This window comes from Heterostelium album, assembly GCF_000004825.1.
Source record: "Heterostelium album PN500 unplaced genomic scaffold PPL_scaffold7, whole genome shotgun sequence".
Classification (NCBI taxonomy): Eukaryota; Evosea; class Eumycetozoa; order Acytosteliales; family Acytosteliaceae; genus Heterostelium; species Heterostelium album.
The window spans coordinates 15035-31887 of NW_008805069.1; the positions used below are offsets into that span (position 1 = coordinate 15035).

At 29.2% G+C, this 16853-nt stretch overlaps 7 protein-coding genes across 7 annotated transcripts; 4 read left to right on the plus strand and 3 right to left on the minus strand.

Moving 5' to 3' along the window:
• Nucleotides 1-554: 554 nt before the first annotated feature.
• Nucleotides 555-2486, plus strand: PPL_07367 (uncharacterized protein; the record flags this gene model as incomplete). The annotated part of the gene is made up of 5 exons (XM_020578202.1): nucleotides 555-686; nucleotides 1362-1590; nucleotides 1670-1770; nucleotides 1837-1996; nucleotides 2071-2486. 5 exons carry the CDS (start codon nucleotides 555-557, stop codon nucleotides 2484-2486), a joined length of 1038 nt encoding a protein of 345 aa, XP_020431797.1.
• Nucleotides 2487-2578: 92 nt separating this feature from the next.
• Nucleotides 2579-3839, minus strand: PPL_07368 (autoantigen p27 domain-containing protein; the record flags this gene model as incomplete). The annotated part of the gene is made up of 2 exons (XM_020578203.1): nucleotides 2579-3224; nucleotides 3304-3839. The coding sequence occupies 2 exons, from the start codon at nucleotides 3837-3839 to the stop codon at nucleotides 2579-2581; spliced, it is 1182 nt and encodes a 393-aa protein (XP_020431798.1).
• Nucleotides 3840-4532: 693 nt separating this feature from the next.
• Nucleotides 4533-5893, plus strand: PPL_07369 (uncharacterized protein; the record flags this gene model as incomplete). The annotated part of the gene is made up of 3 exons (XM_020578204.1): nucleotides 4533-4626; nucleotides 4658-4825; nucleotides 4905-5893. The coding sequence occupies 3 exons, from the start codon at nucleotides 4533-4535 to the stop codon at nucleotides 5891-5893; spliced, it is 1251 nt and encodes a 416-aa protein (XP_020431799.1).
• Nucleotides 5894-6010: 117 nt separating this feature from the next.
• Nucleotides 6011-7057, minus strand: PPL_07370 (uncharacterized protein; the record flags this gene model as incomplete). The annotated part of the gene is made up of 3 exons (XM_020578205.1): nucleotides 6011-6226; nucleotides 6300-6557; nucleotides 6632-7057. 3 exons carry the CDS (start codon nucleotides 7055-7057, stop codon nucleotides 6011-6013), a joined length of 900 nt encoding a protein of 299 aa, XP_020431800.1.
• Nucleotides 7058-8404: 1347 nt separating this feature from the next.
• PPL_07371 (putative protein serine/threonine kinase) lies at nucleotides 8405-13432 on the plus strand (the record flags this gene model as incomplete). The annotated part of the gene is made up of 10 exons (XM_020578206.1): nucleotides 8405-8487; nucleotides 8545-8730; nucleotides 8850-9046; nucleotides 9129-9276; nucleotides 9384-9582; nucleotides 9652-9805; nucleotides 10017-12294; nucleotides 12365-12610; nucleotides 12678-13084; nucleotides 13404-13432. 10 exons carry the CDS (start codon nucleotides 8405-8407, stop codon nucleotides 13430-13432), a joined length of 3927 nt encoding a protein of 1308 aa, XP_020431801.1.
• A 203-nt stretch (nucleotides 13433-13635) lies between these two features.
• Nucleotides 13636-15277, minus strand: PPL_07372 (uncharacterized protein; the record flags this gene model as incomplete). Its single annotated transcript, XM_020578207.1, has 4 exons — nucleotides 13636-13809; nucleotides 13897-14775; nucleotides 14834-15009; nucleotides 15082-15277. The coding sequence occupies 4 exons, from the start codon at nucleotides 15275-15277 to the stop codon at nucleotides 13636-13638; spliced, it is 1425 nt and encodes a 474-aa protein (XP_020431802.1).
• A 689-nt stretch (nucleotides 15278-15966) lies between these two features.
• On the plus strand, nucleotides 15967-16539 carry rasY (Ras GTPase; the record flags this gene model as incomplete). Its single annotated transcript, XM_020578208.1, has 1 exon — nucleotides 15967-16539. One exon carries the CDS (start codon nucleotides 15967-15969, stop codon nucleotides 16537-16539), a length of 573 nt encoding a protein of 190 aa, XP_020431803.1.
• Between the last annotated feature and the right edge of the window lie 314 nt (nucleotides 16540-16853).

Genomic DNA, 16853 nt, shown 5'->3' on the forward strand with positions numbered 1-16853 from the left:
TATTTAAATTTATTACAAATAATGTTATTACAAAGAATTTTATTACAAATAATTTTATATATATATATATATATATATATATTTAATTAAGTAATGGTACAATTGAAAATGGTGTTACAATGTCAAAATATTCTATAGCTATTTATAGTGTGATTACTACTATTGAATTTAGTGAGGATATAACAACCTCAACAAGATAAATAATTATCTGATTGGATAGGATTGGAGATGTGTTATTTATTAAAAGTTGACAATGACAATGTGGTAATGTTTTTTGTCAGGTCCTTGGACAAAAATATAAAATAAATCATTTTAATATTATAAATAGTTTTATAAAAGAAATGCATATATCCATGGTGTTTGATTCGATAGATCAGTCAGAACAACAATGTTTAGTGTGTAACCGAAAATTTGATCAAAAAGTATAATAGATCTTTTTTTACTTAGTATTTCAAATAAGGATGAATTTGAGATGTGTTACCAATTCTATTTAGGATGTGATTAGGTAAAATTTAAAAACACTTCTGATTGATTGAAAGTTTTAAAAGTGTAAAATGAATTGTGTGGATCAAGAATTATTGAAAAACAATTTTTTGAGGGGGTACTTAAATCTTTTAGGTATAAATTTTTTTTGTGGTTGTATTAAAAAAAAGTGTAAATCAAAACCAAAAGACCTTTCAAAATTGGTATGCCCCACTTTAAAGACCAACCACCTTCAGGACAAACCCTAACTTATTTTTTTGCAAAAAATTATGATCAAAAAAAAAATTTTGTTTTTTGTCGGTTGTGTTTTGCAAAAAAAAAAAAAACTAGTATAAATTAATATTTTTAAATACCTTTAAACATTTACTAATTTTATTCTTTTATTGTTATTTAAAGGAACTTAGTTCCCTCTATATAAATATTATTAAACTTTTAAATGAAGCGAATTTTTTTATTTTTTTTTTGGAAAATTAAATTGTTTTATTTTCTTTTTAATTCATCTTTTTATTTGTAGATAAACTTGATTGATTTTTCTTTTATTTTGCCATTTTAAATTGAAATAGATATCTAATATTTCATGATTATTAAATAAGATATCCAAATTTTTTATTTGTTTATTTTTTTAATTTTTTATATAAAGATAAGAGTATTGAATTGGTAATTCGAATCAAACAAAAATTGATTAGTTAAAAATAATAGAATATTAATGGTGCTTTTTGCAACGTTGAAAATCTTTGAATTACAAAAAACTTCTGACTCTTTTTTATTTAAAATTAATTTAATTAATTGATAATTTTTTATATTGTTATCATAAGTTTTAGATATAAAGTAGATTATTTTAGTTTTGTTTTTTTTTTTTTAGATATATATATATATAGATGTCATATCGAAATAGATCGATTGCATTCTTTGAATTGCGTCAACAGAGTCACCACAATAGACCTTTCAGTAGTGTATCGAGTACTTCAACCACTAAGAAGGATGTCTCAAAGATACCACTGATAGGTGAGAATGAACATGATATACCACTAGACGATCTCAACCTACAACCACAATGGATAAAATTAACCGATATAGATAGTAAACTAAGAGTCATTTCAAACAATAGTATGTCATATAATGTTTCATTGATAAATTACATAGTTAAACATAGAATTCTAAACAAACAATTTTATTTTATTTGTAGTTGAAAGATTAGGTCAATTACATTCAAGACATTTATCGAGATTCGATGATAGCGGTGAAGATGAAAGAGAAGTTGAAGTATTAACTAGAGAGATATCAAGTGTATGTTTATCATTATAAATAGAATTATAACATATAGTTTGATTTTTAATATTAATCGTTCAATAGGATATAAGTAAAACACATAATTTAATTAAAACATTGGGACTCAGGAAAACCCTGACACCCGAAGAGATCAAAGTCAAAAAGAATATTCAATCTGCCAAATCGAATCAACTACAGACTTTATCATTAGAATTCAAGAAGAAACAAAGAACTTATTTAAATGGTATAGATTATTAGTTAAATCATTAAAGATTAATATATATATTAATGTACTTTTTTGATTAAATTTAATTATAGCTATACAAAGAAATGCAAATAGTTTTGGTTGGGGAAATGAAGTGAATGACGAAGAGGATGACGATGATGAAAACCAGGTGTTTACTTTAACAAAACAACAGGAAGAGGCTTTCAATGAGATGGAGTTTGAAGTTCAAAAGAGAGATGCTGAGATTAGACAGATTGTAAGATCAATGGAAGAGCTGTCATCGATTATCAATGACATTTCGATACTGGTCATCAAGCAAGGCACTTTGATGGACCAAATCGAATACAATTTGGAATCGACCGAGGAGTCAATGACAGTGGCCACAGTAGAACTAAAGAAAGCCGATGAATATCATCGTAGCTACAGAACTAGACTTTGTATATTACTTATTTTAATTATACTTGTAGTTACAATGGTCTTTGTTTCAATTATTAAAGCATTCATTTAATATACCTTTTTTTTTTATTTTAATAAAAAACAACAAAACAACAATAATAATATTAATTTATTTATAATATGTAATAAACAATGTAATCGTCATTAAGATAGATATTGTTTCTTTAATTCAAGTAATGAACTGATTGCTTGACTACACTCTTTGATTAGAATACAGTCGTTTCTAGTATCGTTGATGTTGTTAGAGTCTGAAAGATGTAGTTCGGTCTCTTTGAGTTTGGTAAAAAGAGTGCTCAGTGTTCGGTCTACAACCTCTGGCATCTCACTGATGTTTTGGTGAAGTAACTTGATTGGTGTACCTGCTAGTTGTCTGTTGTTTGCAATAACATGTTGGTCGACCACCGGTATTATATTATAATTGTTGTGTTGGTTGTTGCTGTTAATACTACTACCACTACTACTTCTGCTAAACGAAGATGATGGAACAGTATGATGATTCAAAGATTGTTGTTGATAAGCGGAATGCTCTGGAACATGTACATGAGATTGCTCTTCTTTCTTTTGTTTCTTTAAGATTGGTTCTTTTGTTGGTGAAATCTCTGATACCGTATTATTTACATTGCCATTTGTATTAATAATATTCTTTTGTTGTTGTTGTTGTTGCTTTGGTATATGGAAATCATCTGCATTCATTTCAGTTCGATCACATGATAGACAATGATATACTTTCTCTCTATCTCTCATCAATGGACTACCAAAACACTCGGTATTTGGACAAACATCACCCAATCTATTAATAAAATAAGAATATTATACATTTATATAAATAAAGTAGAATAACAATATGATATTCAGGTGTAAAAACTTACAATGTCCATCCCATCAATAACTTTTGTCCAATCTTTGCACTGGTTTCGTCAGACTTTTTCATTCTCTTTTCGAATTGGATTCTTTCATCTTCAGTCCAAAGAACTTCGTCATCATCTTCATCTTCATCATAATCTAATTGATTATCATCATTTCCTACAATATCCATTTTATCTGTTATAATAGTTTGTTTTTCGACTTTATTGTTATTATTATTATGATTGTCTTGATTGTTATTTGTTCTTAATAAACCAGGCATAAACATATTATCATGATTAACATTATTATTATTGCTAGTGTTGTTGTTGTTGTTTTTGTTGTTATTCGAGGTAGTTGATTCAGAATCACCAGGTGTCACTTGAATGATATCACCATTCTCTCTTTTTAGTCTTCGATTGCAACCCATACATAGAATAACGTTGTTTTTCTTATCTTCTACCAATGGTACAACTGAACACTTTGAGCATACTACATCGAGTAATGTCCAACCCAAAAGCATTTTCTGTCCAATTAAAACGGATACATCTTGTTTACTCATATCTCTCTTTTTATATATCTGTAGACTTTGTTTTAAACAAATTGAACAAGTAAAATATTGGAAGATTTTCTCAAATTATTTTACTATTTTTTTCATTTTTCACCGACAATTATTATTTAATTTATTCGGTTATTCTTAATTATAATCAAAAGAGTAAAATATAAGTTGGGTATTCTCAGAGCCGCTGGTATTTTTAAGATTGATTAAATTCTAAATTTAATAATTGTAAAAAACCAAGATATTACCAGATGGACAGAATTCAAAATAAATTAACAAAAATGGATGGATATATCAATGATTCTCTTCTATTGAAAAAAAAAATATATGTAATCCACCACCTGGTTCGTGGATATGTATTTTGTTGCTCTCTAATAATAACTAGTTTTATTTTTTGATTAAAAAATTTTTTTTTAAAAATTCCAAAATGAAAGGGAATAACACTCTCATTAGTTTGTTCTCGATCAACAGAACTCAACATTTACAAACTTATAATGAAAGCACCTGAGGATGGAGAATATGAAGTTGAGTTGGGTTCGACCTTTACAGATACAAAAGAACAATATCATATTCTAGGTTGTATGTTATCTTATCCAACACTTTGTTATCTAGAGACTTAAATTGTCATTTACTTACTTCTTTACCCTATTATTAATAAATGAAAACAAACAAAAAAAAAAAAAAAAAAAGTACAATATGAAACCTGGTAGTCTTGATGATTCAAAACAAGGTTTCATTAAACTGTTGCATCAAGGTCATATAAATGTACAATATCACAACTCAAACGTATGTATAATTTAATGAAATATCAAATAATGTAGACGACTCTATAATACACTTTATTAATCCACAATCTCTAATAAAGAACCCAAATGAAATGATAAATTATGAAGGATCAAATTCAGGAAAAAAAGAATGTATATTAGTATTTGAAAATGGTAGTTTTAGATTGGAGAGATTATCTAGTTATTATTTATTGAAAAAGAAAAGTATGAAAAATCATAAACAAAGCAACATAGACAATGATACTAATTCTATTATTATTATTATTATTATTAAATCATCAAGGTGGTAGTAGTGCACCACCACCTAGTATAGACTCATATTCAAATGATATCGGATCACCCTCGACAACAACCACTACAACACTTTCGTCAACAAAGAAGAGAATCGAAGGCGAAGACATACTGCCTTCCACTGTCAACCTAAAGAAATCAAAACTGAATGAATATGATTTGAATCCATCTGCATCAACATCTACATCGACTATAACAAACAAGAAATCAAGTAGTAGTAGTAGCAGTAGTAGTAGTAGCGGAAGATCATCTACATCTTCAACTTCTAACAAGAGATCATCATCAGCATCTACTTCAAAGAATAATAATAATACTAATTATAATAATTACAATAGTAATAATAATTTACCATCTAATAGTAGTAGTAGAGGATCATCTTATGGTAGACATTCAACATCAGCTGTGCCACCTTTGAATGAGAGTATGGATGAAGATCTGGCAGATCTCGCTAAGGAATTGGAAACACAAACCAACGACAACGATGTATCGATGGACGACGACAACGATATCGTATTCGAGGAGTATGTAGGTGGCGATTCGATCAGTCTGACCGATTCTACCAATGAGATGAACGATCTAATGTTGAAAGACATGAATAGTATATTAGATGAAATGCCAGTATCACCACCACATTCATCTATATCATCTATACTACCTAGGAACAGTAATAATAATAATAATAATCATCATAAATCATCTTTTGTTAATCCACCCACTATTGTCCATCCACCTATGGTCACTAATGTTAATCCGCCAGGATCATTTGCAAAACCACAATCAACATCATCATCTTCTTCACATCACCACCATCATCATCACAATCATCTCTCACAGAAACAACCGCCACAGTCAATGTCTGGCAACCAACAATCACAACCAAAGAGTCCAAGTGCCTCTAGTGACACCAGTGACAGTGACAGTGAAAGTGATTCCAGTAGCTACTCATCGAGTGAGAGTGAGAGCAGCGGTAGTGAATCATAAATAAAATAACAACAAGATATTTACCAAAATAAAATAAAAACAGATCAATAATATTATTAATTTATAATATGTATAAAGTATTTTCATCGATAAATATCATTTACCAACTAAGATCGGTTATAGTTTATTCTTAAACATATCAAATACTTTGGTGATAAAGTTTTGTTTCTTTGGTGGTTTTCTATCACGATCGATAACAACAATCCATCTGATTCCATATTTGACACGCAATGATACTATTTCATATTTGAACGAAGAGATTCTCTTTGCTCTGCATCTTACACTTCCTTTACCCCCACCTTTATCTGTCTCTGCATAGATATTGAAATTAATCTAAACAATAAAATGAACTAAAAGTTAGATTCAACTAGTGTTTAAATATCGAGTGATCACTATTAATTATTACCTTTACAAATACAGTCTCATCTTCTTTCTTATCTTGATCATCATTTTGATTATTCTTTTTGTAGTTATTTGTTTTCTTTTTGATTCTATTGAGATTTGCTTCATCGTGATGATCACGGTGGAATGTTTTGGCAGAGAACTTCTCACCAAAGATCTTGACGATGGTGGGATCCAATTTGAGTTCATCGATCGTTGCATTGTAAAGACTATTTTCAAATATCATATCTTTGAACACATATGCAAGTGATCCTCCTAACATCTGATGAAATTAAAACCATTCAATTAGAGATGTTTGTACGATTTTACAAATGTAAATCAACGGTGATTACTTACAAACATTACCAGTACAGTAATGGCTATATGATGTGGACCTAATCTTCGTTTATTGGTAGGATCATTTCCTAGTCTTCTTCTGGCTTTGTCTGATTCCGCCTGATAGCTATTATGTGTTGCATAGCTTCTTCTTATTCCGACGATAGTATAACTACTCTTATTTATATTTAAATGTTTACTATTTAATATACTGGTACTGTTGTTATTATTAAAACTAAATACATATCGATATAATATTGGGTTGATTGTCTCTGGTTGTTTACATGTATGATTCAATTTTGAAAAAGTTAATAACTTTGATGATGACAACAATGAGTATCGAAATGATGAGATATTATTTCGCAAAAGGATATTAGGTATTCTGAGTGTTGAAGATAATGAGGAAAAAGGAACTGGCCTTTTACAAACCACATTCATCAAAAACATTCTTTAATGATTACTTTAGTTCTTTAATGTTGTTCAAGCAGTAGTGTTGATTGATGATCAAAAAAAAATTAAATAAAAAAAATTGGTTGATCCATCCACATAAAAAAAAAAAAACTATGAAAAATAAATATTTTTGATCTTTTATACAAAGACAAAAGTTAAACTTTTATTGATTTGCTACTGGGCAAAACGGTGCGAAACCTGATTGGGTAAACAAAAAAATAAAATAAACTTCAAGCTTTGCAAATTGACACAATGACATTTGTGAACTGGTTGGATAAAAGTGATTGATTGGCTATCCATCGAATGATAAACATGTTGACCATAGATATTTAAGATTCGAGTTGTTGGAGATCAACAAAAAAAAAAAAAAAACAAAAAAAACAACGTCAATAGTGTAAAATATATAAAAAATAAAAAGGTTTTTAGATCACGAACAAAACAAAGTATCATAAAGCCTTTGGTTAGTTGATCACCAAAAGGTTTTTTTTTTTTCAACATGCAAAGAAAGAGTTTTTTGTTATTTTTTTTTTTTTCAAATTTTTTTATTGGGCTTCAGATCAGCAAAAAAACCCCACCTTTTGTCATTAGAAATTAATCAATTAATAAATAAATCAATTAAAATAATAAAAATAAAAAATAACTCCTCCATTAAGAATTTCAAATACAGAAAAGAATAGATAGGACTACACAATATTCAACATATATATGTTCAAAATATTTAAAGTGAATAGAGTTTGATAATTGATTATCTCTTTAAGAACATACCTAACAATATTAAATTAATAGTATTGGAGTAGCATTGTTAGTGGCAAACATAATAATAATAATAATAATAGAAATAATAATAGCAATAACATAGGAATAGTCATTGATAGACTAACTTTCTCACTTTAATAATTAAACTGATCGCACCACAGAGCAACACTCACACTCACACTCTTTTTCAAGTAAACATTAACAAACCTAACTTTGAATTTATTTTTTATTTTTTCATAACAACAACAACACAGTATTGTATACATCTAAACAACAACAGCAGTAACATTATTCTATAATATAGCTATATTTATTATTATTTATTTATTTGATTGTTTTATTTTGGTTAACTATCTATCGCCTGTTTTTACTTTTGAATTAACAACAAAAACTGGCAATCTTTTCATCTATCAATAATCAAACAACAACAATTACGATCTGATAATAAATCTATCTTGTTTTTCAAATTGCATTCTCATAAATAACAGTAGCACTATATATAAATAAAAGTCAATTGACATCATTTCTCTCATTACAATATTTAATATTATATATATATAAACCATATTATCAAATAAATTATAAAGAATGTTAAGATTATTTAAAAAGATACAAAGAAAGAAAGGTTCTAAAATAGAAGATTACTACGAGCTTGGAAATGAAATTGGAAGGTAAATAGTGGTCTGATCAATTGTTTGTTAAAGATTGATATTAATACTATTGTTTAGAGGTGCATTTTCAATTGTTAGACAAGGTACACATAAAGAGACTGGTGATCAAGTGGCAATCAAAGCTATCTCCAAACAACATGTAAACGATGCAGACATGAAGAGATTCACTCGTGAGATTGAAATCATGAAGAAATTAAAACACAAGAACATTATACAACTCATAGAGGTATTCGATTCACATGAGTATCTATATTTAGTTTTGGAATTGTATTGTATCAATCAAATCAATCAATCAATCAATCAGTATCTATAGATAATTTGAGAACTAACCAAACACACTTTATAAACCTATTATTATATAGAGTAAGAGGTGGAGAACTTTTCGATAAGATTGTAGAGAAAGGACAGTATTCAGAAAAGGATGCATGTAACCTGGTGAGACAGATTGTTTCCGCCGTAGAGTACATGCATCAACATGGTGTTTGTCATCGTGACCTTAAACCAGAGAACCTACTATGTTCAGCCGATGACGAAGCCGAACAATTTGTTAGAATAGCAGGTAATTTATAAGCCTAGAGATATAAACAATCTTAATTAAACAAATGGTTATTTATTGATTTACAATTATTTTTACTATTTAGATTTTGGATTATCAAAGATATTTGAAGGTGGAGAAGAACTAAAGACAGCATGTGGAACTCCAGATTACGTTGCACCAGAGATTCTAGAGTGTAAACCATATGATACCTCTGTTGACATGTGGAGTATTGGTGTTATAACATATATATTGTATGTATTAAATACTACTCTATCTAATCCAATCCCTATCATTATCATTGTTATAATGATTAAAGTTTCAATATTAACAAGTTACTTTAATATTTTTTCATTTATAGACTTTGTGGATTTGCACCGTTTTATGCGGATACACACCACGAACTGTTTCAAAAGATTTTAGATTTAGAGTATGATTTTCCGGAACCAGAGTGGTCTGGCATCACTGACCATGCAAAAGATTTCATTTCACAACTGCTCGTTATCAGTCCTACTGAGAGATCGAGTGCATCACAATGTATGAAACATCCTTGGTTAGCTGTATGTATTCATTCATTCATTCAGTTTTAATTATCTAACATATCTAATTAATTTCATCATCGACAACAGGAGAATAATGATAATTCCGATAAAGATAAACGTTTGGATTTGGCAATCAATTCAATGAAGGACTATGTAAGAAATAGAGAGTCTAATTCATCGGCAAATTTAACAAGAATGAGAGCAACCCAGTCAACACCAAATCTACATTCAACTCATCCTCGTTAATAATCTTTAATAATTAATAATAATAATAATAATAATAACAATAATAATAGTATATTTATATAGAAAAACAAACAATCAACAAAACTACTGTTACTAACGATCCAAAAATTAAATAAAATAAATATTAAATATTATTATTTTAAATTGAATTGTTTTAATTAATAATAATTGAATTTAAATTTTATATTTTAAAATTAATTTTAAAGTAATGAGTGTTCATAGTGATAATATAATTGTAGATAATCTATCAACTTTTAATGATGAAAATACAAATAATAGTAATATAAATAACAATATTGTAAAGGGTAAACAACAATTAAATAGTGGTAATAGTTCAATCAATTTAAGTGGATCATCAACATCTTCATCATCGTCGTCGTCGTCGTCATCGATATCACCATTGAATTCACCATACCAGAATGCCAGTGGTGTTATACTTCCAATCACAACAACATCTCAGAAGGATATCGCTTCAAAGAATATCTACAAGTGGATGATACCAACTTTAGAATATCTATCTCTTGACAATACCACTGTAAATACTCAAAATACTGGTGGTGGTGGTGGAACTAATACGAACACTACCACTTCCAATAGCAACAACATTACAAAGAAATTAAATGCAAACAATACAAATAATAAGAGGATAATATTAAGCAAAAAGAGTAGTAATAACAATGTAAATAGTATAAAACAATTAGAATTACAAAAAGTAATCGATGGTACTGTAATTACAAATACAACTATTGTTGGAAATGAAAGTAAAGTACCATTTGTACCAGTCATTAGCAATTATAATGATATTTCTTCAAAAAGTAATAATTGTGATATTAATAATAATAGTAGTAGTAACACTAAAAGTAGTATAAATGTAAAAGAGAGGAATGAGTGGAGTAGTAGTATTAAAACACTATGTGTTACATTAGATAGTATCTATGGTACTTTGGAGAAAGATCCTTGTATCGATAAGTGTAATAGTATGATTCAAACTCTGTCCACTGTATTGAATGACTTTAAATCCTTGAAGAACACTCTCATAAGTACGACAATACCGACTACCCAAACACCAACTACTCCCACTAATGATCAAGTTGTAGTTTCTGTATCCACTTTAACACTACCTTCCACCACAACCACCACCTCTATTTCATCATCACCATCATCAACTCAATCTAGTAAAGTTGAAGTCACAGAGAATAATGATAATATTAGTAATGGTGTTAGTAATGCAATGAAATGGTCAGATAGATTAAGAATTGCAATGGAAACAATGAGAGCAACCAATAATAATAATAGTAATAGTAATAGTACTGCAGTTGTAGATGAAAAGAAACAAAAAGAAGATGATTTAAATTGGGAGTTGATTAGATTTAAGAAAGCAAAGCAGTATGAAGACAGACAACAAAAGGCAAAGGAAAATAGAGAGGCTATTTCAGTTGGTAGGAAAAGATCTTACAAGCATGAGGATCGCGTGAAAGAGTTCAACAAGCGCAATGAAGAACGTGTCATGCAAGAGAGAATCACCATTGGCGAGAAACAAGAGCGTGCCGATCAATTACATGGCGAACATATAACAAACATTCAGCAGAAAGGGATGTCCGAGGGTAAGAAGGCAGAGGAGATCAAGTGGATCTCTGATCAGACTTCAAAGAATCAGCAGTACATCCGCCAGCGCAAGCTTGAGAAGCAGGCTGCTCGTCGTCAAAAGTTGGCACTGGCTAAAGGTCAAAAGATGTCATTGATCGTTCAACGCGAAGAGTCTGCATTGAAGCGACGTCGTGAGATTGAAGAGTCACGTGCACAGATCATTCTTGGTGCCATTAGCTCACCTCCTATATCTGATGATGCCAAGCGTAAGATTCGAAGATATTGTCGCTACTGTAATGTTCCTATCACCTCGGACACTGCCCTGCAGTCGCACATCAATGAGCTTCAACATCAAAACAATTTGAAGCATTTCAACATGGAAATGAAAAAGACTTCTTTGTCAGCAACACTCGAACGTTGTCCACCAACTTCAAGTACATTCTCCAACACGCATAACAATGATCGCGACCATTCACATCCCGACTGGGTAATTACACTTCCATTCGAGTCGTTCTCGACCAACCGATTGGCACCACTATCCAAGGAACTGCTACAAAAGATACACGAAGAGGAACTATCAAACAAAGCAAAGTTGTCTCCTACTAAGCAAACCCTCAATAAGATGGCCAACAATAACAAGAATATCGACTATCTAGATAGCATAGTGATTCCCGATGATTATTTCTTAAAGAGTACATTTATAAAGACGATTGGCGAGATTGATAGCCATCTCAAGAGTAAAGATTACAAAAGTCTTCAGTTTATCTTGATGGACACATCAGTTCTACTTGGTAAATATAGTTCACAAGAAGATTATCTTTATTTTACAAAATTAAAAGGATTACAATCACTATCAAAGATATGTTTAGTGAATAATGATCCTAAACCACCTTCGACGTATGTATAATTTAATTATTAATTACTTTTCAGATCCACTTTATACTCAAAAATATATATTTCTATTTAGTTTAATAAAGAATACATTAGAATTAATAATAAAGTTATGTAGTGTTGGTTACAACATTTGTTATCTTTTATCGCTCGGTACATTGACACAGTTTCTAGAGTTGTTCAGTATGAACATTCTGTCAAAGCCCGATATTGTTGTTCCATTTCTTCCGTCTCTCATTTCATTGATCAATATGATGTTTTCAATCCAATCTTTACAATTCATTCCATTCTCCATTAAAGAATATAAACTTTATTTCATTATGTAAGTAGTAATGTTCGTATTGATTATATAGATATTTAATTTTAATCAATTTCCTGTCATCATATAGTTATGTATTAGATTTAATGATATTTGAAAAATTGGAATTGAAACTACCACATCTACAGTTGGGTATGTTGGAAGGTGGCGAAGCATCGATATCTATGGCAGAGGAGACCATTCAAATGTTGGTTAACTTTACAAATTTTTTTGTGGAATCTTCCAAAGGCTCAATCGAGCCCACCTCTATCAATGGTAATAACCCATTGGAGTTGGTAAAGGAGTCTGCGCCAATGATGTCAGTCCTCAAACGAACCAATGTAGTAGGTGTTCTATCGCTACTTACTTTTATTCTTTTACACAATAAGAAGAAGCAAATCAGTCACTTTGAATTACCGAAAATATTATATCCAACCATTCTACAGACACTCGATCTTTTCATCAATATTTCAATGTTAGATCTACCATTCGTTCAGAGTATGCTTGGATCAGATGACTTCCAGGTTGAATTTTACCATTTTATTATTCATCTACTTTCATCGGCCACGCAGAGTTCAGATGACTTTGAAAAGCAGTTTTTCCAGACTAAGCAACACCTACTTGCGAAAATCATTGTACTGCTTGGTTACTATGGCTACAAGAATGAAAGAAATCTAGAGATCTTCCACTGGGGTGATAAATCAACCATATTACAATCACTTTGTAATTTGCCATTTATATATTTCTTTGAAAAAGAGTAAGCAAAACTAAAATTCTTAATTTTTATTATTTTTTACTAACTATTTTTTTATTATAGTCATATGGATATTCTATTCCCAACATTAATTGTTCTCTGTCAGAGTGATAAACGATGTTTGGAGTATATTAAACAACAAATGAATATAGATCTACTATCTAAATATATAGACTCAATTCAAAATGAAAATACCAATGATAATAGGCTTTTAAATGGATTTAGTTTAATAGAGTTGAAAAAGAAACTAAATTATAAAACAAATAATTCTTCACCATAAAAATAAATTTTAGTTTTATTTATTTTTTAAATATTTATAAATATCATTATATTCTTTTTGAACTACCAGGGTTTCTTCCAAAATTTCCAAGAGTGTTTTGTCATTTGTAAAAACATCGATATTGATATTGTAGATCTTTATCTCCTCTATAAACTCTGAAAAGATATCTAACATTCTTGTTGGATCAAGCTTTAAGAATGAATAGGTATATTCAATTCTTATTGTTTTTAGGGTTGCATAGTGGAATCTCAAGAGAGGGATAAGGAACTCTATTACATTAAAAGATGGATTATGATTGAAATCTCTTGAGATTCGAACTGAAAAAAGGTGTACTCCATGATCTCCAGTGTTTGGTGTTGTCATTAAAATATGACCAAGAAGTCTACTGTAATTTGATGTATAACCATGATAACCATAAACTAATATATTCTTTAGATTTGGCATAGGAGGTGGATACAAAAGGTAGTTTTCAGATAAAATTGATTTCCTATATTGAATTTTGTTGACAACAAGTCCATTGAATACATCTCCCAAATCCCTATGGATAGCACCACTTGTTGAGTAGTCAAATTCATCGGTATCCAAAGTGAATGTTTCAACTCTACTAAGAATATGATTTGCATAATCTGTTCCACGATTGAAGGGGATGAATTTGATTGAATCATAATCGAAATATAAAGGTGGATCTTTAATTAAGTTGAATTTGTTATTATTTAGACTGATAGGACTTTCCACCCATTCGAAATAGATGTTTGACAAAAGTTTAGATATGACTCTATGGAATTGTTTCGAAACCATTGAAAATCTAAGAAATTGAGTATTGATTGGAATATTAAGACAGCACGTCTGTTGATATTGAATAAACTTTGAATGTGAGTTTGTATATAAATCATCCATATCATCTATATACTCCAAAGAATATCCAATGATTTTATTAATAATGAAATCTGAAAGCTTAGTAGTTGTACTTATTTCGGAAATCTCATATCGATTTGATATTGATGGACTAACGGAATTTAGATCTGAATTGGAATGATATACTAAATTATACAAAGAATCATATTCAAAATGATTATTTTCTATTTGTAATTTTCCAATTCTAAATCTAAGTGATTCATTATCAATTTCATTGAGATCTCTAAACCATTTATTAAACTATTTGATTTTTATTAGTTATTTTTATCAATAATATCTATATTTTTATTATACTTACTCTTTGATCATTTATTATTTGGTTTTGTAATTTCGAAACCAATGATCTACTATTGAATGTATTTATTTTTGAAATTTGGTTATAGATAACTTTGGAAGGGTCAAAAAAAATATCCACAGCAAATTTAATATAGCTATCAATATTTATAAGATGTGGAAATTTATTTCTATGAAACTCTATGAAATAATAAATAATACATAATCGTACAGCATCATTATTTATATTTAAATTAAATTGATTATATATACTAATAAAATTTGATAAAGAGTTATAGTCTTTGAAATTAAAAAATTTTACAATTTCTCTAACTTTATCTTTTAATTTATTCTGACTCTGATTATATAAAATAATATTGTTTTTTTGTTGATAGGAAGTTTTAATAGAGTCCAATTCCAAAATTATTGGTTTAATATTTGACTTTTCTTGATTTCTAAAGATATACATTATTGAGAAAATATCTAAATTATATTGTTTGGATAATTTTTAAAGACAGTCAATCGAGTAATTCATGTCAGTTTTATTTATTTTTATTTTTATTTTTGGATTTAATTTTGTTACATAATCTTGCTAATATCACACCAAAATAGGAAATAAAAACAAGATTGATTTTATTTTGAAATTTTTTTTCGAAAAACAGTGTCTGTTGAGATACGAATAAAAAATGTTCAAAAAATATATATTTATTGTGGTTATTATATGTTGTCTAATCTTCACTTAAGTTTTTATCTTTTTTTTTTTTGCAAACATATCTTTTAATCATCCTATTTAAAAGATCTCTCTAGAATTTACGAAAAAAAAAAAAATAATAAATAAATAAATTAGTAACTACGATTTTTTTTAAATTTTTCTTTTATATTGATAATTCAAGTACTAAAATGAAAAATTAATACATATGATACTGTGAAATATGAATGTTTGCTCTCCCTAAATATAGTGTGTTCAAAATGGTTTTGAAATTTTTTTGTCAAAAAAAAAAATAATATTTTTTCATTTTTTTTTTGTTTTTATAAAATTTTCAAAATAAAGAAACAAATCCGTTTTTATACAAAAGCAACATTAATCATTGTATTATTTTGAACAATTAACCTAAATCATACACTTTATATATTTATATAAATAATTAAATAAGCAAAATGACAGAATACAAATTAGTTATTGTTGGAGGTGGTGGTGTTGGAAAATCTGCTTTGACCATTCAATTGATTCAGAACCACTTTATCGATGAGTATGACCCCACCATCGAAGATTCATACAGAAAGCAAGTTACAATCGACGAAGAGACCTGTTTACTCGATATCTTGGATACTGCTGGTCAGGAGGAGTACTCGGCAATGCGTGATCAATATATGAGAACAGGTCAAGGTTTTCTCTGTGTCTATGCCATCACTTCGCGTTCATCATTCGACGAGGTTGCTGCCTTCCGTGAGCAGATCCTCCGTGTCAAAGACAGAGACAGAGTTCCAATGATCGTTGTCGGTAACAAGTGCGATTTGGAGTCAGAGCGTCAGGTTACCACCGGTGAAGGACAAGATCTTGCCAAGTCATTCGTAAGTCCATTCCTCGAAACCTCTGCCAAGATTCGTGTCAATGTCGAAGAGGCCTTCTACACTTTGGTTCGTGAGATCAGAAAGGATTTGAAGGGTGATACCAAGCCAGAGAAGAACAACAAAAAGAAATCACTCATCAAATCATGTTCACTCCTCTAAGCTCAGCCTAACTCAGTCATCAATTATAATAGTAATCAACGTTAACGTAATAATGATACGATTTATACGAATTAACCCATCTAAACAACAACAACAACAACAAAAACAACCTTTGTATTTATACCTCTTTTTTTTTTTCATTGGCGAATCATAAACATATAATTATAAAACTACTACCTCTTCAACTTATGAAAAGAGATAGTATTGCACTCAAAAACAAAACACAAAAACAATAGCGATGACACCATTGTATAATCTGTACAATTCATTTACACAAATAAATAAATAAAAACTAATATGTTAAATTATATTTA